General features: G+C 49.9%; 1 protein-coding gene across 7 annotated transcripts in view; it reads right to left on the bottom strand.

Annotated features, from left to right (window-relative positions):
- The window catches only part of LOC142402685 (PH and SEC7 domain-containing protein 3-like), a 115,667-nt gene that overhangs the window by 74,546 nt on the left and 23,230 nt on the right, over window positions 1-17,891 (bottom strand). For 5 of the 7 annotated variants that reach the window (XM_075488393.1, XM_075488394.1, XM_075488395.1 and 2 more), the window contains exons 3-4: window positions 14,104-15,178; window positions 12,300-12,692 (exon numbers count right to left, since the gene is read on the bottom strand). In XM_075488393.1, coding sequence (XP_075344508.1) covers window positions 12,300-12,692; window positions 14,104-15,178 — 1,468 coding nt within the window. Of the gene's footprint in view, window positions 1-9,004; window positions 9,105-12,299; window positions 12,693-14,103; window positions 15,179-17,891 lie in introns of those variants that run through there. The other 2 variants (XM_075488396.1, XM_075488400.1) reach the window with 2 other exon arrangements.

The following is a 17,891-nucleotide window of genomic DNA, read 5'->3' as shown; positions in this document are numbered from 1 at the left end:
ATGGCAATCCCAGGGCACTTTACATAAATCATGCATTTATAGATTCCTCCCACCTCTACTACAGTAGGAAAGCTCTGGCTGAGCTGTGTGCCTGCTTCGCTTCTCCCCTCAAAGGGGCAAGAGCCCTCCACACCAGAAAGCGCACCCCCACAGACACACCCCTGCACACAGGCAGGCTTTTAACTTTGGAAAAGCTTTTCTCTGACACTGGCATGAAAATTCTTGCAAAATCTCAGCTCTGTGTGTGTGTGTGTGCGCATGATAGCATTTCTATTTAAAAAAAATGCTATACAGAAATTCTCTCCACTAAATCGTCATTTACACAGGGCTAAAGAACGATCAGCAGGGGTCATGCGCAGGGCAGATATGAGTGGAATGAGTTAACAATGATTTTAAACACAACACTTCAACATACCACGGTTTCATACACCACTGTAATCTTGGGGCTTGACAAGCCATGGTTAGAACAACCAATCGCTGTGCTCCAGTGACAATTATCTAGCCATTTACTGAAATGTCTGCTAGCCACCTATTAACCCTTTAAAGATGAGACTTTCATATAGTGTGGGCTTAAAATAAAAATCTTTGCTATTCTGCATGCCTCCTTCCACACAAACCATCACCTGTGCCCCACCTCTCTTCCCATGCATGGTTTAAGCGAAGGAGGTGTGCGGTGCTCCTCCAGGAAGGAGACTTGCCCATTTCACCTCTGTTTCCATCCTCCTACTGCTGCCAGAACATCAAAAGTATCACACATCCACGCTGTGGGTACAGCTTTTTTTATCAAGTATCTGGGGAAAACAGAAATCTGACCTGTTCCTACAAGGACTGGGGATCCGATTTTGCATTTATTTCAGTGTAAATAATAAGGTGCTATAACAAAAGGGGCTCCGTCTCAGTGCTCTAGTAGGGAATTAATACGGTAAATACAATTCCAACAGCATTAACATCACTGACCACCAGCTACCCTAGAAAACAAAAAAGCCCCTCCTGACACTGTTGTTGTGGGACATGCCGCCTCAGCCCTTTCCAAAAGCACTAGCCAATGTCCAAAATTCTCTAAATTGCATCTACTCCAAACTTGTGAAGAAAGCAAATTCCAGAGTCCTCTTGACACACGCCCCAAGCAACGCTTTGTCCATTCAAATCAGGCACGACTGGTTTCAAAGTCCCCGCTCTAACAATTGACAAGAGCAAAGGATAACCAGGTGAGCTAACACATCTACGGAGCCTTCCACGTACAAACGCTGCTTCGAAAGCTATGCCAACTTGCAGAGCCTCGCTCATAAATCACAGCCCTGTTTCACCACTGCTCTTTATTAAAGGCAATATTTATAGCCCTGAAAGATGGCCAAAGCTGACAAGAAACATCTGCACCCTGCTAGGAACCAGTGCACTACGAGAGTCAACGTTACCACAAACCACCATAAGTTTAGAAAGAAAGGAAGTACCAGCATCTGCCACTTAAGTGAAATAAACAGTAGGGCAGCTCCCAGCTTCTGTTTTGCCTCTCGGAGCAGTGGCTGGGATGTGAAGGAGGAACACCCAGCAAGAAGGAGAGCATGCTCTTTCCCCTGCTCGCCAGAACTAGCTGACGGGCTGTGTAAGAAACCTTATATTCCAACCTCCCTGCTTTAAAACTTCATCCTGACGGGGGGGCCCCGTACCGTACATGTATCAGGTCAAAGAATAAGGGATGCTTCCTTCAGTTATTCCAACAGTTAATTAGCTTATTACTTAATAAGTACAAGAAGGCAGTCAAACCAACAATATAATTGTTGTCTGTAATATAAGCCTCTTGTTCAGGGAAAATGCCAGATTGTTAACATTAAAGTAAGACTTCAGTTCTGAAGTTTTTCAGGTGGTGAGAAGACTCGGTGCCCACGTCACTGAAGGCTTAGGAAATGCAGACACCCCGCGCATGAATACTGCAAGCTGCCTTCTGGACAGGTCATTTTAGCAGGGTCTGGAGGGTGTTACTCAGGGGAAAGACTGACACTTCTTCTTACCTCCAAGTCCCTCTGGGTGCACCATTTTCCCTTCTGTGCCTCAGTTTTCCCAGCTGCTGAACACAGATAGCAGTATTTGCCTCCCTCTGTAAAGTGCCTGTAATGGACTCTAATCAAGGGCTAGGAGTGACGAAGGCTGCAAAATGGTCTGTCTTCTGCAGTCTACAGTTTCTACACATAAAGAGTCCACAGCAGCATTAATAGCTAAACAGAGCCAAGAAAGGGCTTTGTGACGCAGAGCAAGACTGGACATGGATTTCTCATGCAGCTTTACTCTTTATCTCATAAAAATGAGAAACCTCCACTGACAAAAGCAGGCTGAAAATGTAATAGATTATATTCCCCCTAATCCTGGATTCAAGGCCAAAAGGGACTGTAACGATACTACTGGTAATTGCCTGTACAGCAACGGCTGCTGATTTTCATCCAGAGACTCTTACATTAATCTCTGCTATCAGAAAACACAGAAAACAGAAGCTACAAAAAACAAGACCCCTTTGGTCTCACAGTGCATGAGCTATGGCCAGAAACCAGGTCCTTAGACCTTCTTATTTCTGTCCCCAGCAATGCACTCCTGACACATCCTCCCTCCTTCTGCCAAAGCATCCCCAGGCTCACAGTGAATGAAGACACAGAGGCTGTGACCACCATATCCAGCAGAAATTACAGCAATTCGATAAACAGCTGCTATGGTAAATTCAATACCTTCCAACAGCAGCAGCCACCCCTCCACACTCACAGATGAAACATGGGTGGACTGTAACATCTGTAAAGCTGGTTTCCCATAACACACCGTAACAGCTAGGCAGAGTCTGAAACATTTTACACTGGTTTCTTCACTTATTCCATTATTGACCAGGGCTACAGTGATTTAGCTCCCAATGCCAAGGTACCTCAATTGTGTCGTGATCAGCATTTAGCACACTTCATCTGTTTAAGAATATTCTAGATTCACTTATCCCTCCCCGCCCCCATCCTGGGTTTCACCAAAATTGAAACCCTCCACAGCAATGTATGGTTGGGAAATGGCTGCAGCTTCCAGACAAAAACAGAGCAAGGCCAGTAACATAATGGTAAGGACACAGGCACCTCCTGTCTCAGTGGTCCACTCTCCCAGTCTACTCGGCTGCAACCTGAAACCTCGGCATGAGTACCTGCAGTTTCAGGTGCCTTAAACCTTGGGATGCTCTTAATTTTTTAGCAAATCCATGGGGAGAAAATTCTCTTTTTTGTCCCAAGGAAGAAAAGTACGTTAGCATTCTGCTTTATGGGAGAAGGGCTCAGATCCAGCACAGAGCAACTGCCCCAGATGCTAACAAGATGATGTTCGGAGTTGACACTGAGTGGCAGGGTGTGACGACTCAGCCTAAGCACTGTCCTCAGCCCAGCCACGTCAGCGATCCCAGCTTGCCACTGCCGGCAGCTGCTGCCGGACCGAAGCGTAGCAACGTGCTCTGTGGCACACAGTCTCCCCCGGATGCACATGGGGCCCTTCCCAGAGGAGCGCTCACCCATCCGGCGTGCACGTCCGCAGGGAGCATACTGGATGCACCAGTTTCAGGGGGAGCTTGGATGGGACAGGGCTTGGACCTTCCCAGGTCTTTTTGGAAAGAGAAGAGGAGGAAACAGGAGGAAAAAACAACTTTTTCTCTCAAATAATTCTGCACACCTTTAACATCAGCTTTGCTTCAAGGCAGGCTAAGTCACGCATTTGCCAGCAAAGTCTATCAGAGCAAAACGCAGCAGTGATTAAAAATAAGGAAGGGTGGAGAGGCGTTCTGGCACGCTGAAGCTAGGGCCAGAACAAATGTTGTTTTCAGCAGGGGTACAGCATCCGCCAGGGAGCCACGCTGGGGCTGATAATCACCCTCTGCAGCACTGTGATGGGCCTGCTGTTTTAAATGCCTTCACTCCAAGCTGCCTTCTCCTCCTGGTTCCGAAACGGAGAACACCATCCCCTCAACCACAACCATCGACTCTGGCTGTGGAAAGCATGCTCTGTTTCTAATTCAACAGCCCCTCAGCAGCGGCTCTCACCTCGCAGCATGGCAGGGACATCAGAAAGGCAGAAGCACTCGGATGCCCCTCACACCAGCCTGGACCGGGGCGGAGGGCAGGGGGAGCAGCCCTGCCCTGAGGGAACGAATCCCTGCCCTACAACCCTTCAGAGAGACGTGGATGCTCAGCCAGTGATACCCTTCCACATTTCAGAGCCAACCAGAAACGATCAGTGGCACAGGCTGAATTTTGTTTCAAGGGAGCTGAAGAGCCGTGCTTGAACAGCCTGGCTCTGAAAGGAGTAGCCCCACCAGAGAAAGCAAAGAAATCCCCGCAGCAGTGGGACGTGATGAGTCAGTTCCTGCTACAAATGACCGACCACACAGACGGGCTGGGAACGGCTCTGCTGCAGCTTTGCTGCAGCTCTGAACCAGCTTCTCCAGGGCCAGGAGAGAGTGAGCACAAAATCACGTCAAGCAACAATTTACCTTGCCAGTTACCTCCAGCTCCAGGGCTCTTCCAAGATACAACTGTAGGAAGGGGAGAAAAATAATAAAAATAAAAATAATGCCCTTTCCTAGCAGATGACTCACTGTGCTATTTTACTCCAAATGGTTTAATCAGCTTTGAAGTCCTACGTATGGATTCTCTTCAAAGACACGCTTTGAAGTAGATCCCTCTTTGAGGACTGACACAGCTGCACTTTGCTGCAACTTGATTCAGTGGGTGTCTCACGAGCACAGCATCAGCCAGGACACATGAAGGGAGGACAGTTTCTACAACCCAGAGTACCCACTGAGGATCCATTAAAAAGTACCTCAGCCTTGTCACGTCACACAGAGAGGAGCAAAGTAAAAAATAAACAAACAAGCCCTGTAATCTCCTATCAGTTATCAATCAAATTCATATGCAAAGTCAATTTCAGGGGCGGAAATGCATGCTGCTGCTTAAAAATAATCTCTTGCTCCCTACAATCATCTGCCTTTTTCTTTGATTAAAAGAATTCCCACCTATCATAAGTAGGGAGCTAACACCTAAAGTGTTCGGAAAATGCCATTTCTGATAGGCTTGCATTACAGCAAATGCAAACGCTATCGTTACAGGATCACAGCATTAGGACAAGAAGTCCTGCCACATGCAGGGACAGGATTGCAGCCCTTCCGAGAGACAGCATGTCCTTTATTACACAGACACGCTGGCCCGTTGCCACCTGAAGTACAAATGTTTTGCTAAAAATACTTCAGGTTTGATTCCTTTTTGACCTCAGGTTCCTTACATTGCTATGGCAGGGGTTAGTGATTGCAAAGGGACTCTCACCACATTAATGCCCGCATGCCTAGAAAGTGAAAACCTGGCCCTCGCCACAGAGGGTGTCCAAGGGCTCCCCTCGCAATGGACATTTCTGACAGATGCATTGACGTGTAGACCGGTCTCTTGGATACATCAGGATAGTCCCACGCTCAGGATCCAGCCCACCTGCCCCCAGATATGAGCAAAAACCAGACCCAAATAATGCACTGCACACCCATAACCTTGCTCAGAAAACACGCAGCCCCTGAGTGTTTCGGGAGCCCTGGGGCTCTCTCCCCTGAGCCCACCCACCCCCAGCGTGCTGCGGGTGCCAAGAGCCATCCCTGCGCTCAGCACCAGCATGACATTTCCCCACACAACTCCTGCAGGGTCCTCTGGGACAGGAGCAAAACTGGGAAGCCAGCAGAGTACTTCCCCCTTGCTCAGGCTCCGTTTAACTGTTTGGAGACTGGCCCAGGGAGTGCTTATTAATGGGGCAGCTGGTCCAGCTGGTCCTCCCCGGCAGAGAGCAAAACAGATGCATAAAAATAAGGGTGTTTACGCCTTTTGGTTAAGGCTCCCCTGCAGACATGCGGATGGAGCGTTTCAGCGCTGGCAGTAGTATCGCACAGGAGCTTTATGTTGCAACCATGCAGCGAAATGAACCGCCTGCCCTCAAAAAGAATGGTTAATAATAATAAAAGACAGACTTCCGTAATAAAGGAAAAACAACCACCAACCAACTCACAGCTCACCCAGCTGTGCTAGCAAGGAGTCTGCACGCTACATGCCCTGTTCTTCTCCACCGCTGCTCCCGCATCACATCCGAAGCTATACATGCCTCTACGCCGCCCTGCCAGGCACCAGGCTCTGCCTCTCTCTATCCCAACAGACAGACGGACAGAGGAAGAAAAGAGTTAACCAGCACTAACGTTGAGAGGGGCTTGACTGGCAGCCAGTCCTGGCTAATGGATGAGACGGCAGGCTGCACTTCGGGACTGACTCGGAGCTGGCAGAGACGCCTCGGTTTCGGTGAATGAAGGCTTCCTGACCTAAATGGCTTTGACTTTAATGGAGATGTGCCAACAGATGCCAGCTTAGAAGCTGAGCTGCTGACAGCTTTATACTGAGGCGCTTTGTGCAGCAAACTGATCAGCTGCTCCACTTTTTTTTCCTGTTTTCTTTTCTGTCTCTGTCAGCTCTTGGATTTTTGTTTTGTTTTATTTTCAGAGGAGGCTGGGAACTGAAGAGGCGAAAAGTCAGCAGCCCTTTTTTCCCTAAAACAACAGTTTATTTAGGAACTAGAAGCAGTTTTACAAACTCTCACTAAACTGGTGTTGCAAGCACCTCGTTAGCCAGAGCAAAGGCAAACTCGCACACTGTATTTCCAGAGCCTTGATAAAGTGATGCCACCTTCCTGCAGGGAACACCAAGGTGATCAGTGCGGCTTAACATTTCTGAAGTTACTAAACTGCGCGATAAAGGGGCAAATCCTTAGCTGCCGAATGCTACTGGTTTCAGAAATTTACCCCTGCGGATTTGTGCCACTTCATCTTTGCCTGGATTTAAGATACCCATGCCAGCATATCGTGCTTACTAGTGGCTCAACAACTGACAGATGCAGCAGCCCATGTGCAGGTAAACAGGCTCCAGCACGCACTTGCTTGCTCACTAGCTGCAGATGTATTTGACACATTCGCTCTTCTAGGACAACAACCAGTGGCATTCCTCTGAATAACTGTTATCCTGGGCGTATGGATGGCTGCAAATATGAAGTACCACCTTCTGACAGCCCTAGCTCTCCTAGGTCCCAGAGTCTGTCATGAGCTGAGGCATGTCCAAAGGCCAAAAAACGTCAACTTCGGAACACAGGGATCTCGGCAGATTTCATGCTAAATGAAAAAATTCAACCAGGTTGCAAGGTGAATTTTCAAAGGGGAAAAAAGGTCTACCAGACTGCTGTTGGACAGACTAATAAACTCAGTGAATAAAGGTTACGTGTTAGATACATACGTACTGAGTCTTATATCTCCATTGAAAATCAAATACAAGCTACCTTGGACAAAAATACCAGAGTGCGAATTGAAAACCAGAAGTGTAACTGGCATGCAGGATACTGATAAACGGGGAGGAGACTTAAGAGAATCAACCTGGAGAAAGGGATCAAAACTGGGTTTATCTGTCAATAAAGTTTATTGTCTCAAAGAAGGAATAAGCAGAGTGCCAACTAAGAAACTGCTGGAAATGACCCATACACAGAAGAAAGAAAACAACTGTGGGAACTACTATGAGAGGCCCAAACCATTAAGAGTAACCTGGCAGCCATTGGGAACTGCATTTGACGTTCTTGTGCATTTATTCCAAGAACCACTAGATTGCTTTAGGGAGTTTGTTTTCTCCCCCCCCTTGTATTACAAAACAATACATATGTGACTAAATTTATGTTTGCATCTCAGGGGGGGGGGGGGGGGGGGGGAACACCACCAAAAAACAGGACTTGCAGAATTTGCTGAGCACCAGCAATTCTTTGAAGATTATGGCAGGTGGCAAATATTTAGCATTTTTGAGGATTAGGAGCTGCAATACAGATTTTTTTTCTTTTCTCTCTGGATTTAGAAAAATCTTGGGCGATGTCCTGCTAACAGAGACCACACCTTCCAAGACAACTCAAGAAAAGAAATGCCAGAAGTTTTTTGGTTTAATTTCTTATTCTAACTGTAGCATACAAGGGAAGAGGGAATGGGAAGTCTGCTATAAAGAATGCAGAAAAAAAGAAAGATTAAAAGACATTCTGTCTTTAAAGTCTGAAAGTAGAAAAGAAACATGGGGATCATCACTGAGAGAACTTCATACTTTACTTTTAGGCACACTGATGCTCTGTCGCTCACTGTATACATAGCAAAGATAACTCACTTTTCCCTCAGGTTATCTTACTGCTTTGGAAATACGTCCCCTTCCTCCCACTCCAATTTGGTGTAAATGATCACACCTAGTTCAGGCAATGCAAACTCAGGCTCGACATCCGGATAGCACCTTGCAAACAGTCTTCCTTACTGCCTCTGCAAGTACGACTAAACTCCCATATACCACTGCTGAGCCTTGCTCCATCTCTACACAATGCACAAGAAGGGAGGAGTGCAGTACCTGGGCAGAGACTGCACACCTCTGCAGGGATAACAGGGAGGCAAGGGGACCAAACGCAGCCCAAATGCAGTATTTTTATTGCCACTGCAAAACTTCATTACACTGGCAACCTGTGGCTCAGCACATTTCACAGGGACCCCATGGTGCCCTGATACACAGCGACGCTGTCCCTCAGCTCTGAAACCTCACGCACTCCCCCAGTCCTCCCACCCCCACCTGGGGAAACATAAGGCTATTTCAGCTGCAGAAATTTTTTTTCCCCCAGAGGGATGATCATTACATACCTAGGAAAGACATTAAACCCCCCAAAAGACACCAAGCTCTGGAACCATTCCCAAGGGGAGGTAAGCTGCATGCCCTTCTCCCCAAGCATCCCTCCTCCACTGTCCAGACACAAAAGGCACCTAAGCTGTGCTAGGAAAGGACTACTTGCAAAAGCAAGCCAACCTGTCCTGCAGGAAAACCCAGAGGCCAGCTGACGTCCCCCTGGTCCCCCTGCCCTACGGAAGCACAGCAGTGGCTAATCAGAGCAGGCACGTCACACGGCTCTCGACAGGACTTACTGCGTTTAACCACGGCCAGCAGCTGATACGGAGGACAGCAGGGGTGAAACATCCAGACACCCAGGAGCCCATAGGAACTTGCAGCCCACAAGCCTCTAATAATTTTTTTTTCCTCCCTTTTTCTTCAGTTCTGAAGGCATGTGACTGGCCTTCACATACCAGAGCTGACCCCTCCCAGAGCCAGTGATTTCCTAAGAGTAGAGAAGGATGTTACCCTCCCGCTTATTCATTACAAGACTAGGTTTCCTTGCCGTTACGCATTAAAACCTCACGCCATCTAGGGTCCACATGTCGGTTACGCTCAGCATCCCTCCAGAGAGATGCAAAAAGTGCTGTGGTGCTCGGCTACCTGCTATCAGGAGGGCAGGGCCATGGGGAGCACCTGCTCCTCCTTTCCTAATTGGCACAGGGCTTTCAGTTTCCAGGTGTAAACCATTAACTCTTTGCTCTCACATCCACCCTTCCCTTCCGTACTGGACCGTGAAAAACTGCCAGTATTTCACACTCTGTTCCCCCATAAATTAATGCTGGTACTTGGAAGTGTATTCTCTCCCCGTGCGCTTTCCCACACGTTTTTTATGTCACCAGAACACCGCGGCATAGGAAGCTGCTGAGGTTTTAGTTTCAGTTTTTGTTTGCTTGGGTTGGCAGGGTTTCTGGTAAAAGGGGGGTTGTGCTTCTTGCTGTGCCGCACCGCCGTGTTGCGTTGCTTTGCTCCCAAGCCCCTCGCATCCCGAATTCCCCCACTTCGCTTTGCCCCCGCCACCCTTCGCACGCTGAGACCCCACACCTGCCGCCATCCCTACCGGATGGGGTCCCCCAGCTGCCCTCCTGCCTGCACCCGCTCTCCTGCCCGCACCCCCCCGCCGCTGACCCCGCATCGCGGGGTGGGCAGCGGCAGCTGCGGGAGCCCCGGCTTCAGGGAGAGCCGGCAGCTCCGCAGAGGGCGGAGAGACCTCCGGTGGCCCCGCGATATATCGCAGGCAAGCTGCTGCCTGCGAGCTCCGGCCGGCAGCGCGATGCAGGCCACCGGAGCGCTGCCTGCATCTGGCAGGGCGGTGGGCTTGCCTTCCCCACCTCCTTCTCCGGCAGAGCTGGACCCCTTCAGCGGGTGCCCCTTGATGCTCTGCAGCTCCAAGGCAGGCGCGACGCATGGGAAACGACAGCCCCAGTGCAACCCCAGGGTTGCGGCACCACAGGGAACAAGGACTTGCCGCTGCGGCACCTTTGTGCCTTCTGCTGTTACCGGACACATATCATACATGTGGACTTTCGGTTGAAAAAACAGGTGTGGGATTGCTTCAGGCAACACACCCACGCATGCAAACTCTTAGAAAGAGTACCCACAGCTCAGGCGGCTTTCTGGTTCACCTGAGCATTACAGCGGCACACCGTCTTGACCCCTCTGCGAATAAATCCCATGCAGCCCCCAGCATGTACACAGTGCTCCTCACCCACACGCTGTAACACCGTGATTTATCACTGGCTCCAACAATATAGCACACACGATCTGTCAGTCACCTGCACCCTGGTGCAATACAACATGATATTAGAATATCATGGTGGGGGGTGGTTAATAAGGTTATCGTCCAGAGGATCACCCTGTTGGGCATACCCGTGGCTGGCTGTACTGCTGCAGCTACACTCTTTATCAGCACCTACCTTAACAGAGCAAGCCCTCGGGGTTCGAGCCCTGCAGACTACAACAGCAGAGCTTCCTAACAAACCCTCTGTTGGGGACACTTCTTTCTCCTTTTTTTATTAAGGGGGAAAAAGAAGAATTTAAAAATACTTTGTTGGTTTATCACTGCGGCTGCAAATTTAAACTAAAATTAACTTAATTCCTAATGAAATCCACACTAGGCAGGCACCTAATGTGTCTCTAAGCATTATCTAAGCACACCTTGTCTTTGTGACAACTTCTGTCTCGATGAGCGGATGTGGGCCTTACTCGACAGTACTTTTTAGATACTAGGTGCTGCAACTACGGGGTAACAGAATCAGGGTCTGTACACACCGCTTGTCCTCCACTGCCCAGTCTTACAGCAGTCTCTAATTTCAGTATAAGTAACGAGCTACAAGTGTCAGGACTGACCTCGGTTTCTGGCTTCGCACTGGTTGTAGCAGATTAGCAGTCACTATTGCCTATTGGCACCAAGCAGCTCAGGGTTGTACAAGATTTAAACACCTTTTTTCCAGTAGGATTGATGGAAAAAACATTCTAAGCTGCTAAATCCTTCTGCCTGTTCTTTTAAGGGCAAACTGTAGCTTCATCCATAAAGTTAGCAAAACTACTTCTGCTCAAAGGACTTCTTTCACACTAGCACAAAAGGAATAAAACAGACAAAAAACCTCCCACCACTGACTCCCAGGAAAGCTCAGACTAGACTAGACCCATCTAAGGGAATAGTCTGTGGACTCTTAGATGATGTCCTGTCCCTGGAAGATGAAGACCCGAGGCATCTTTGTTGTTCACAAGGTCCCTCACCCCTCTGCAGATTACTGCTTTTGGCTCAACCCCCCACTTTGCCTTTTTGCTGTCTTTCACTCTCCCCACCCTCTCTGACAACACACGATGAGGAAAGTTTGCTCATAGAGTGAGTTTCTACAATTCCACAGTATTTTCTGACCACTTAGCCTAGTTTTTGCTTCTCACATGACTCTTAATGGGTTTTCTTATCTCTTCCTTTACCTGAACGGAAATTATTAACATTTTTGCAACGCTCTCTCAATCAGTAACTAGTGCACAAACGAAAGAAACAGCTCAGTCTCTAATCCTGTGAATGCGGTGGGAGCAAACCTCGTCCCAGCTGAGGTAACCAGCAAAACTCCCGCTGACCTCAAGAGAGGACAAGTTATGCCCAGAGACACACCTTTAACACCCAAATCACAAACTGCATTTGGACATCTCATCCGTGTGCGCAGGGTGTTATTGTTCCTAAAATTGCTGCTAACAAATTCAAGTATAACTGGAGCTGCACAAGGTTCATCTGTAACTGGTAACTAACTCCTCCAGGGACAGGTCCCAGAGATGCGACAATACCAGCCAGCCTTTTATCAACAGAATTATCACCTACAAAACCTTCGTAAAGTAAATTTGCGCTTTTCTAATGAACGGCGGGTTGGGACGGCTCACTTCTCTCATACAGCTCACTCTGTTACACTGGAAATTACTCTGTGTAGAAAACGTGCAGTGTTGAAAGAGGCAAAACTACGCTCTGCGACAGTCTGCTGAAGTAAACAGACATCGGGGAAAAATCAGCAGGCACACAGAAAGCTCATCCACTACTTTTACCTTTCCAAACGAGCGACTTCCGTGACATCTCCTCTGAAGAGTGTTTCGCTTACATCCCTTAAGCCATTGGCGATGCCTTCACCGTAGCCCTTCACCTCCCCGTCAGGGGGAAGCTGCAGGACATCTGGCTGCCCCGAGGCTGACGTCCGATCTAAAAACTGGCCGCCCTCCTTCATGCGCTGCTGGATCATGGGAGTGAGTGGCATCTCAAAGCTGAAGTAGCTATCGGGCTCCGAGTACAACGTCTCCAGTGACTCCGCGCTGTAGTACAGAGATGCATTGTCTAGGATGTTTTCAAACTGTGAGCTGTACAGATCAGTGGAGACATCGGAGTGCCTCTGCCCAAGGACATCTTCATATCCTCCCATGGATGCTTCCCCCTCCTCCATCATCCTGGAAATTAATCAGAAACAGCTCGTTTCAGCTCAGGGGGAAGGCTTAGACCTCTGGGTGAACCTCCTCGCCTTCCACCTTTGTGAACAGAAAGGTCCATGTGGCTTCGTGCAGGAGAGAACACTGCGGGTAAAATGCTAGTTTCTCCTTGCACCACCTCTGTTCATGACTGGTACCATCTCCCTCTCCGGGGACGTAAAAAGAAACAATCTCCTGGGTAAAAGAGGGGGGCAGGGGCAAAGCCTAATATTGCCTAACAGATAACATCAGCTGCTTATATGCAAAGGAGAAGCGCGCTCACAAATGCATAAGGTCTCCGCCAGCACCGCTGCCATGCCAGAGGCTGCACAGGTCAGAGCTGTGCACCCAGATGGGGCTTCTGTCCCCAGAGGACAGTTTGCTGGCTCTGCAGTACTAGGGCTGGGGTCTTCGGCGAAAGGATGGAGGAAACCCCTCCAAAATGCAAAAGGAATCAAATGCAATTAAAAACCCAAAGCTGGGAGAACCAGATTTCAAGGGGGAAGACTGGGCCTGCTTGCAGATGCACAGGGGAAGGTGTAGCATCCCCCTGCAGAGAGTTTTCTTCCCTGCTGCACCAAATACCGTGAGGCTTCTCACGGCACGTGCCAGGCGTCAGGGCTGCCCGCCCAAGCCACCCCACATGCTAGCCAAAGCAAAACCACATGGATCCCGAGGTGCAGAGGCAGGAGAGCCGCCCTTGCTGAGATCCTGTTGTTTCAGCAGCAAACGCCCTGCCAGGTCAGAGCAGGCACGGTTTGCTCAGAGCACACCGGTGGGACCCTCTGCTTTGTTACAAGATACGCATCGGGAAAGAAAAGTGAGCAAATAGGGATGTGCTTGTAAAAAGCAGCACACAATTTCTGCAATATAAAGAGCTAAAATTATATAAACACAGACAGATAATATAGAAAGCACATCACAGCATTTACCCTCTTATAACATACAAGGCCCTGGGTAAAACGTCTTAATTATCCAACCTCTCGGAGGTGCTCGCACTGTTCTTGCACGAACTCTGCCCGAAACCAGAAAATCTGGCCAGGCGCATACGGCCAGGCCTGCACGCTGCCTATATTTAATTACATGCCAGGTCTGGATCCCAACTACACCTGCTACACACGCTTCATCACACAGCCATTACTCTGCAAACAGCAAGAGACACCTTTAAGTTTCCAAACCTGAGACGGACTTCAAACTTCAGCAAGGTGGTGAGGACGGGGTTCAGTCCCAGCTTCATGCACTAGCCGCCACCAGGCGTGAACTGCTACCATTGCCACCACGCCGCAGGCAGCAAACATTCGTTGTTTGTCATTAGCTCCTAAAGACGTAGGCACAAGCCCCATGCTTGGGACGAGAGAAACGCCGCCTGCCCCCTGCACCCCCGCCATCTCACCTGCCCTGGCCTCTCGCTAGCACAGCCATCTCCTCCTCGCTGCGGTTCTTCTTGTCCTTCACAAAAACTTCATCCTCCCCGCTTTCACCAAGCAGCGCCAGAGGAGTGGCTCCAGAGGCAGCAGGTCCCAGCCTCGGGTCCTCACAGACCTCGCTCCAAGTGCTGTCCGGCGAGGAGACCAAGCCTGGGGACACCATCAGTGGTGCAGGGTGGCTGGACGTTTTGGGGAACGCCTTCCTCTCCACGGACACAGTCTCCAGCAGCGAGTGCTTCTTTCTTCTCTGCTCCTCGGCTTTTTGCAGCCATAAAATCTCCACCCCTTGAAATTCTACATGTTTGCTCACAGCTGCCTCTTTAGAGAGCCTCCTCTCAGGACCCATTTGCATTTTGCCTTGACTATACGCTGAAAACTCCTCAAAATGCGCCCACCCCTCCACTCTGCTGGCTGCTTCCAGGTTTGTCGCAGATGGTCTATGACAGCTTGTCTCCTGTGCTGCGTGGACCTCCTCGGCTTTATTACTGATGGCTTGCAAGGACTCGGACTGCTTTTCTCCAGTCCATATTGCAGCCAGATCTTTCTCTACGATCAAATGCATTTTTTCCTCAGCTGTTCGTTCAGATGGAAGAGGCATGTCTGAGGGTTTTTCTTGGCCTGCTGGAACTGGTTCTCTGGCTGCCTGCACATTTTGGCTGCCAGTAACGCTCTTTTTTTCCATTTGCGTCTCTGAATCAACAGAAGTATTTGCTCTCTCTTGTACCTTTGTTGCTTCCAGCCGTTGAGAGATTTTCATAATCTCTGGCAGGTTACCCGCAGGTTGCAAACCTTCTTCGAGGGCGCGCAGCTGCGCTGCCCTGGCGTCAGGTCTCGAATTGTCTGCAGGAGCCACATGCTGAGGAGGGAGCCTGCCAGGTACTCGGTGGTGACCGTCCCGTCTGTCCGGACTGCGTGTCACAGGCTCTGCCTGCTGTGGCAACGCAGCCCTCGGCGCGTCTCCACTTGGCTCTACGGTGCCATACTCTGGAAATTCATTGATGATGGTATGAGGGAGCAAAGTGCTGCTTCTATGGCCACTACCTGCAAAGAAAAAAAGAGAACGTGGGTTTACCTACCGTCTGCATAAGCAAAAAGCCTGACCTTCCTTCCCAGCCCTCTCCTAACAGAGTAACTACACTCTCCCCTGCAGGGAAAATACCGTTCCGTTTAACTCACTTCTGCATGCTCTCACACTGCAGCTATCCGGAGCTGGTCCTTTTACATACGAGTTTTTGGGCAGGCCTACATTGGGAGTGTGCACTGCCGAGGAAGGAATGCCAGAAATGTCTGCTACACTTCAGAAAGGGTCCCAGTGGCCCATGAACAGTCTGAGGCCACAGGCCAGGCGCAAAGGCTGAAGAAAGCAGATATTCAGAGGTCTGACATCCACCCACAGCATGTGCCATACATGTTGGTTTTATTTAAAAAATATGTTTTCAGGTCATTTTCACTTGTAAAGATGAAACACTGGGAAGATAATCAGCCACACCCCATATATTCCACAGCCTTGACAAAACCAATTAGCTAAATTACAGAGCAATTAATGTGCAATTCAACGTTCTGCCAGCACTACCCTCTTCCTTTAACAATTCAGGTAACTGAAGGTCATGTCGCAGTGATGTACGCATACCGAGAAGTTCACATTTTCTGTTGCCGCAAATTCACCGCTGCACAAAAAGCTTGCTACCCCTCCCCTCCTCGTGCTGATGTTTCCAACTGATGTAAACAAAGCAGAAGCGAAAACGGATGGTCCCGTTTTCCAAGCGCCGAGCACCCAGTGGCTCCCATTGTTGTGGGGTAACAGAGAACCAGCTGTCCTCAGAGGGACCTCATGGATGACACAATGACGGGTACTTGGCCACCTTATATTGCAGCCCAAGGAGGAACTGAGCTTTTGGAAAAAAAAAAAAAAAAAAAAAAAACCAGCAACAGCTGCATTCACTGCACCCTTCTGGAAAAAACTGTCCTGAAGTATACAAGTGCTTTAAAACAAACAAGCGGGGGCGGGGGGGCAGATCCAAACACCTACTCTGAAAAATGTCAGGGGTGACAGCTCTGAAACCAGACACCAACTTGCATTTGGATGCTTTGCCCCGCTTGAGGTGCATCTCTAGGTGCTGCGTTGCAAACTGATCCCATCTCCGCCCTGAGCAGGCTGGCCACAAGCCATTTCTGAGGAGGAAGCCGTGTAGCTGTGGTTAATGACAGGCTGAATTCAAGGTGAAAGGGAGGATAATTTAACGCAAGCTCAGCACCACACTAATGTGGCTATCTATCTGCCAGTAGTTTGTAAAGACGAGCAGCAGCTCACACCTGCCAGCTCACTATCCAGTATATCTAGCCACAGGGTAAATACCGCACATTGCGTGTGGTGCAGGATCAAAGCGATAGACTCAGACCATGCCAAACCACAGTCTCTTCCCCAGTAGGTTCTCCAGATATCTCCATGCTGTTGATTTAATCACTCCATAATAAAACTTCAGTGGGTCAGGTTTCACCTAGATGACTTGGTTGCTGTTGAGAACAGCAACTGGACAAAGCAGGGACCTCTTCTCTGCTGCAAGGCCCCAGGGAGCTGTGAGGAGCATGGATACCCTGCCCACTTCTGCATCACCAGCCTGCCTTCATGGCAGGGTTTCCAACACACAGGTGTTGGGTGCACTGGGAGAGTCTGAAGAAGAGAGCGAGGTCCCTCTCCCCACGTGAGCGTTTCCAGGCACAGTGCTTTTTCTGAGTGCCCGAAGCCCCAGGCAAACGGCCCCCTTTGCACACAATTCAGCCACGCACTGCTTGGGTGCATCCCAAGCCCACCCACTTCACGGCACAGGCACCAGGCTGCCATTGGGACACACTTCCACCAGGACAGACTCATGGATAAGAACGATGCTGTGTCGCTGCATCATCTCTGCACCTGCACCAGGACCAGCCCAAGCCAGCAAAAGGCCCCAACTCCCCACCCCGCAGCCCCGGTCTGCTCTAATGCAGCAGCATTAGTGCTTGCTGCTCTCTCAGCACGTGTCTAGAGTTGGGGTTTTTTAAGAGAGAAGAGCTGCTGATAGGGAGCCCGTCACTACCGATGCTATCGTAAACCTTTCTCGGTGGACACAGCTCCACCTACAGCAACTCTCAGCTTGCAGACCTGCAAGCGGAAGGTGCCCCAGTTGGGATCGCCTCATGCCCCCAGCACCGCGGGGCAGTGCTTGGCCATGCCGCTGCCTGGGCCGTACGCTCTGGCCGCATCCTGAAGGAAGGCAATGCATAGGGCCCCAGGAGCTGGGACCCGCCGTGCCTCCCTCCAACCCACGCACCCCGCCTCGCTGGAAGGAAGCCCGGAGCATCACCCCCCGGCCCCCCATGGGGCTGGGATGCAGCCAACGTGCGCTGGAGGCCAAGCCCTGACAAGGCAGCGCACACAGACCCTGCCAAGGGGCCAGGCTCGTCTCTGCTAATTGCTATCTTAGCTTCTGAACCGACACGAGGGAAACAGAGGCGGCCTTATTTCTGGCGGTGAATGCTAAATGCACTGCTGCGCGTCCCCATCTGCCACCGACGGCCGCTGCTGACGGTGGTAAGCAATTCCAAGCAAGTTTCTGATGTACTTCTGCTCCTGAACTTCATCCCAAGCAAACTTTACACTCTGGCAAGCCCAGCAGACTCCAGAAGAGGTACACGTACACAGCACATACACGCATATATGGGCACAGAGAGATGTGCAGGAGGACGGAGCGTGCACACAGGTACTCCTCTCTGCCAC

Source organism: Mycteria americana, chromosome Z (genome assembly GCF_035582795.1).
Source record: "Mycteria americana isolate JAX WOST 10 ecotype Jacksonville Zoo and Gardens chromosome Z, USCA_MyAme_1.0, whole genome shotgun sequence".
Taxonomy (NCBI): domain Eukaryota; kingdom Metazoa; phylum Chordata; class Aves; order Ciconiiformes; family Ciconiidae; genus Mycteria; species Mycteria americana.
The sequence above is the reverse complement of the archived record's forward strand: the minus strand, read 5'-3'. Positions and strand labels throughout refer to the sequence as shown.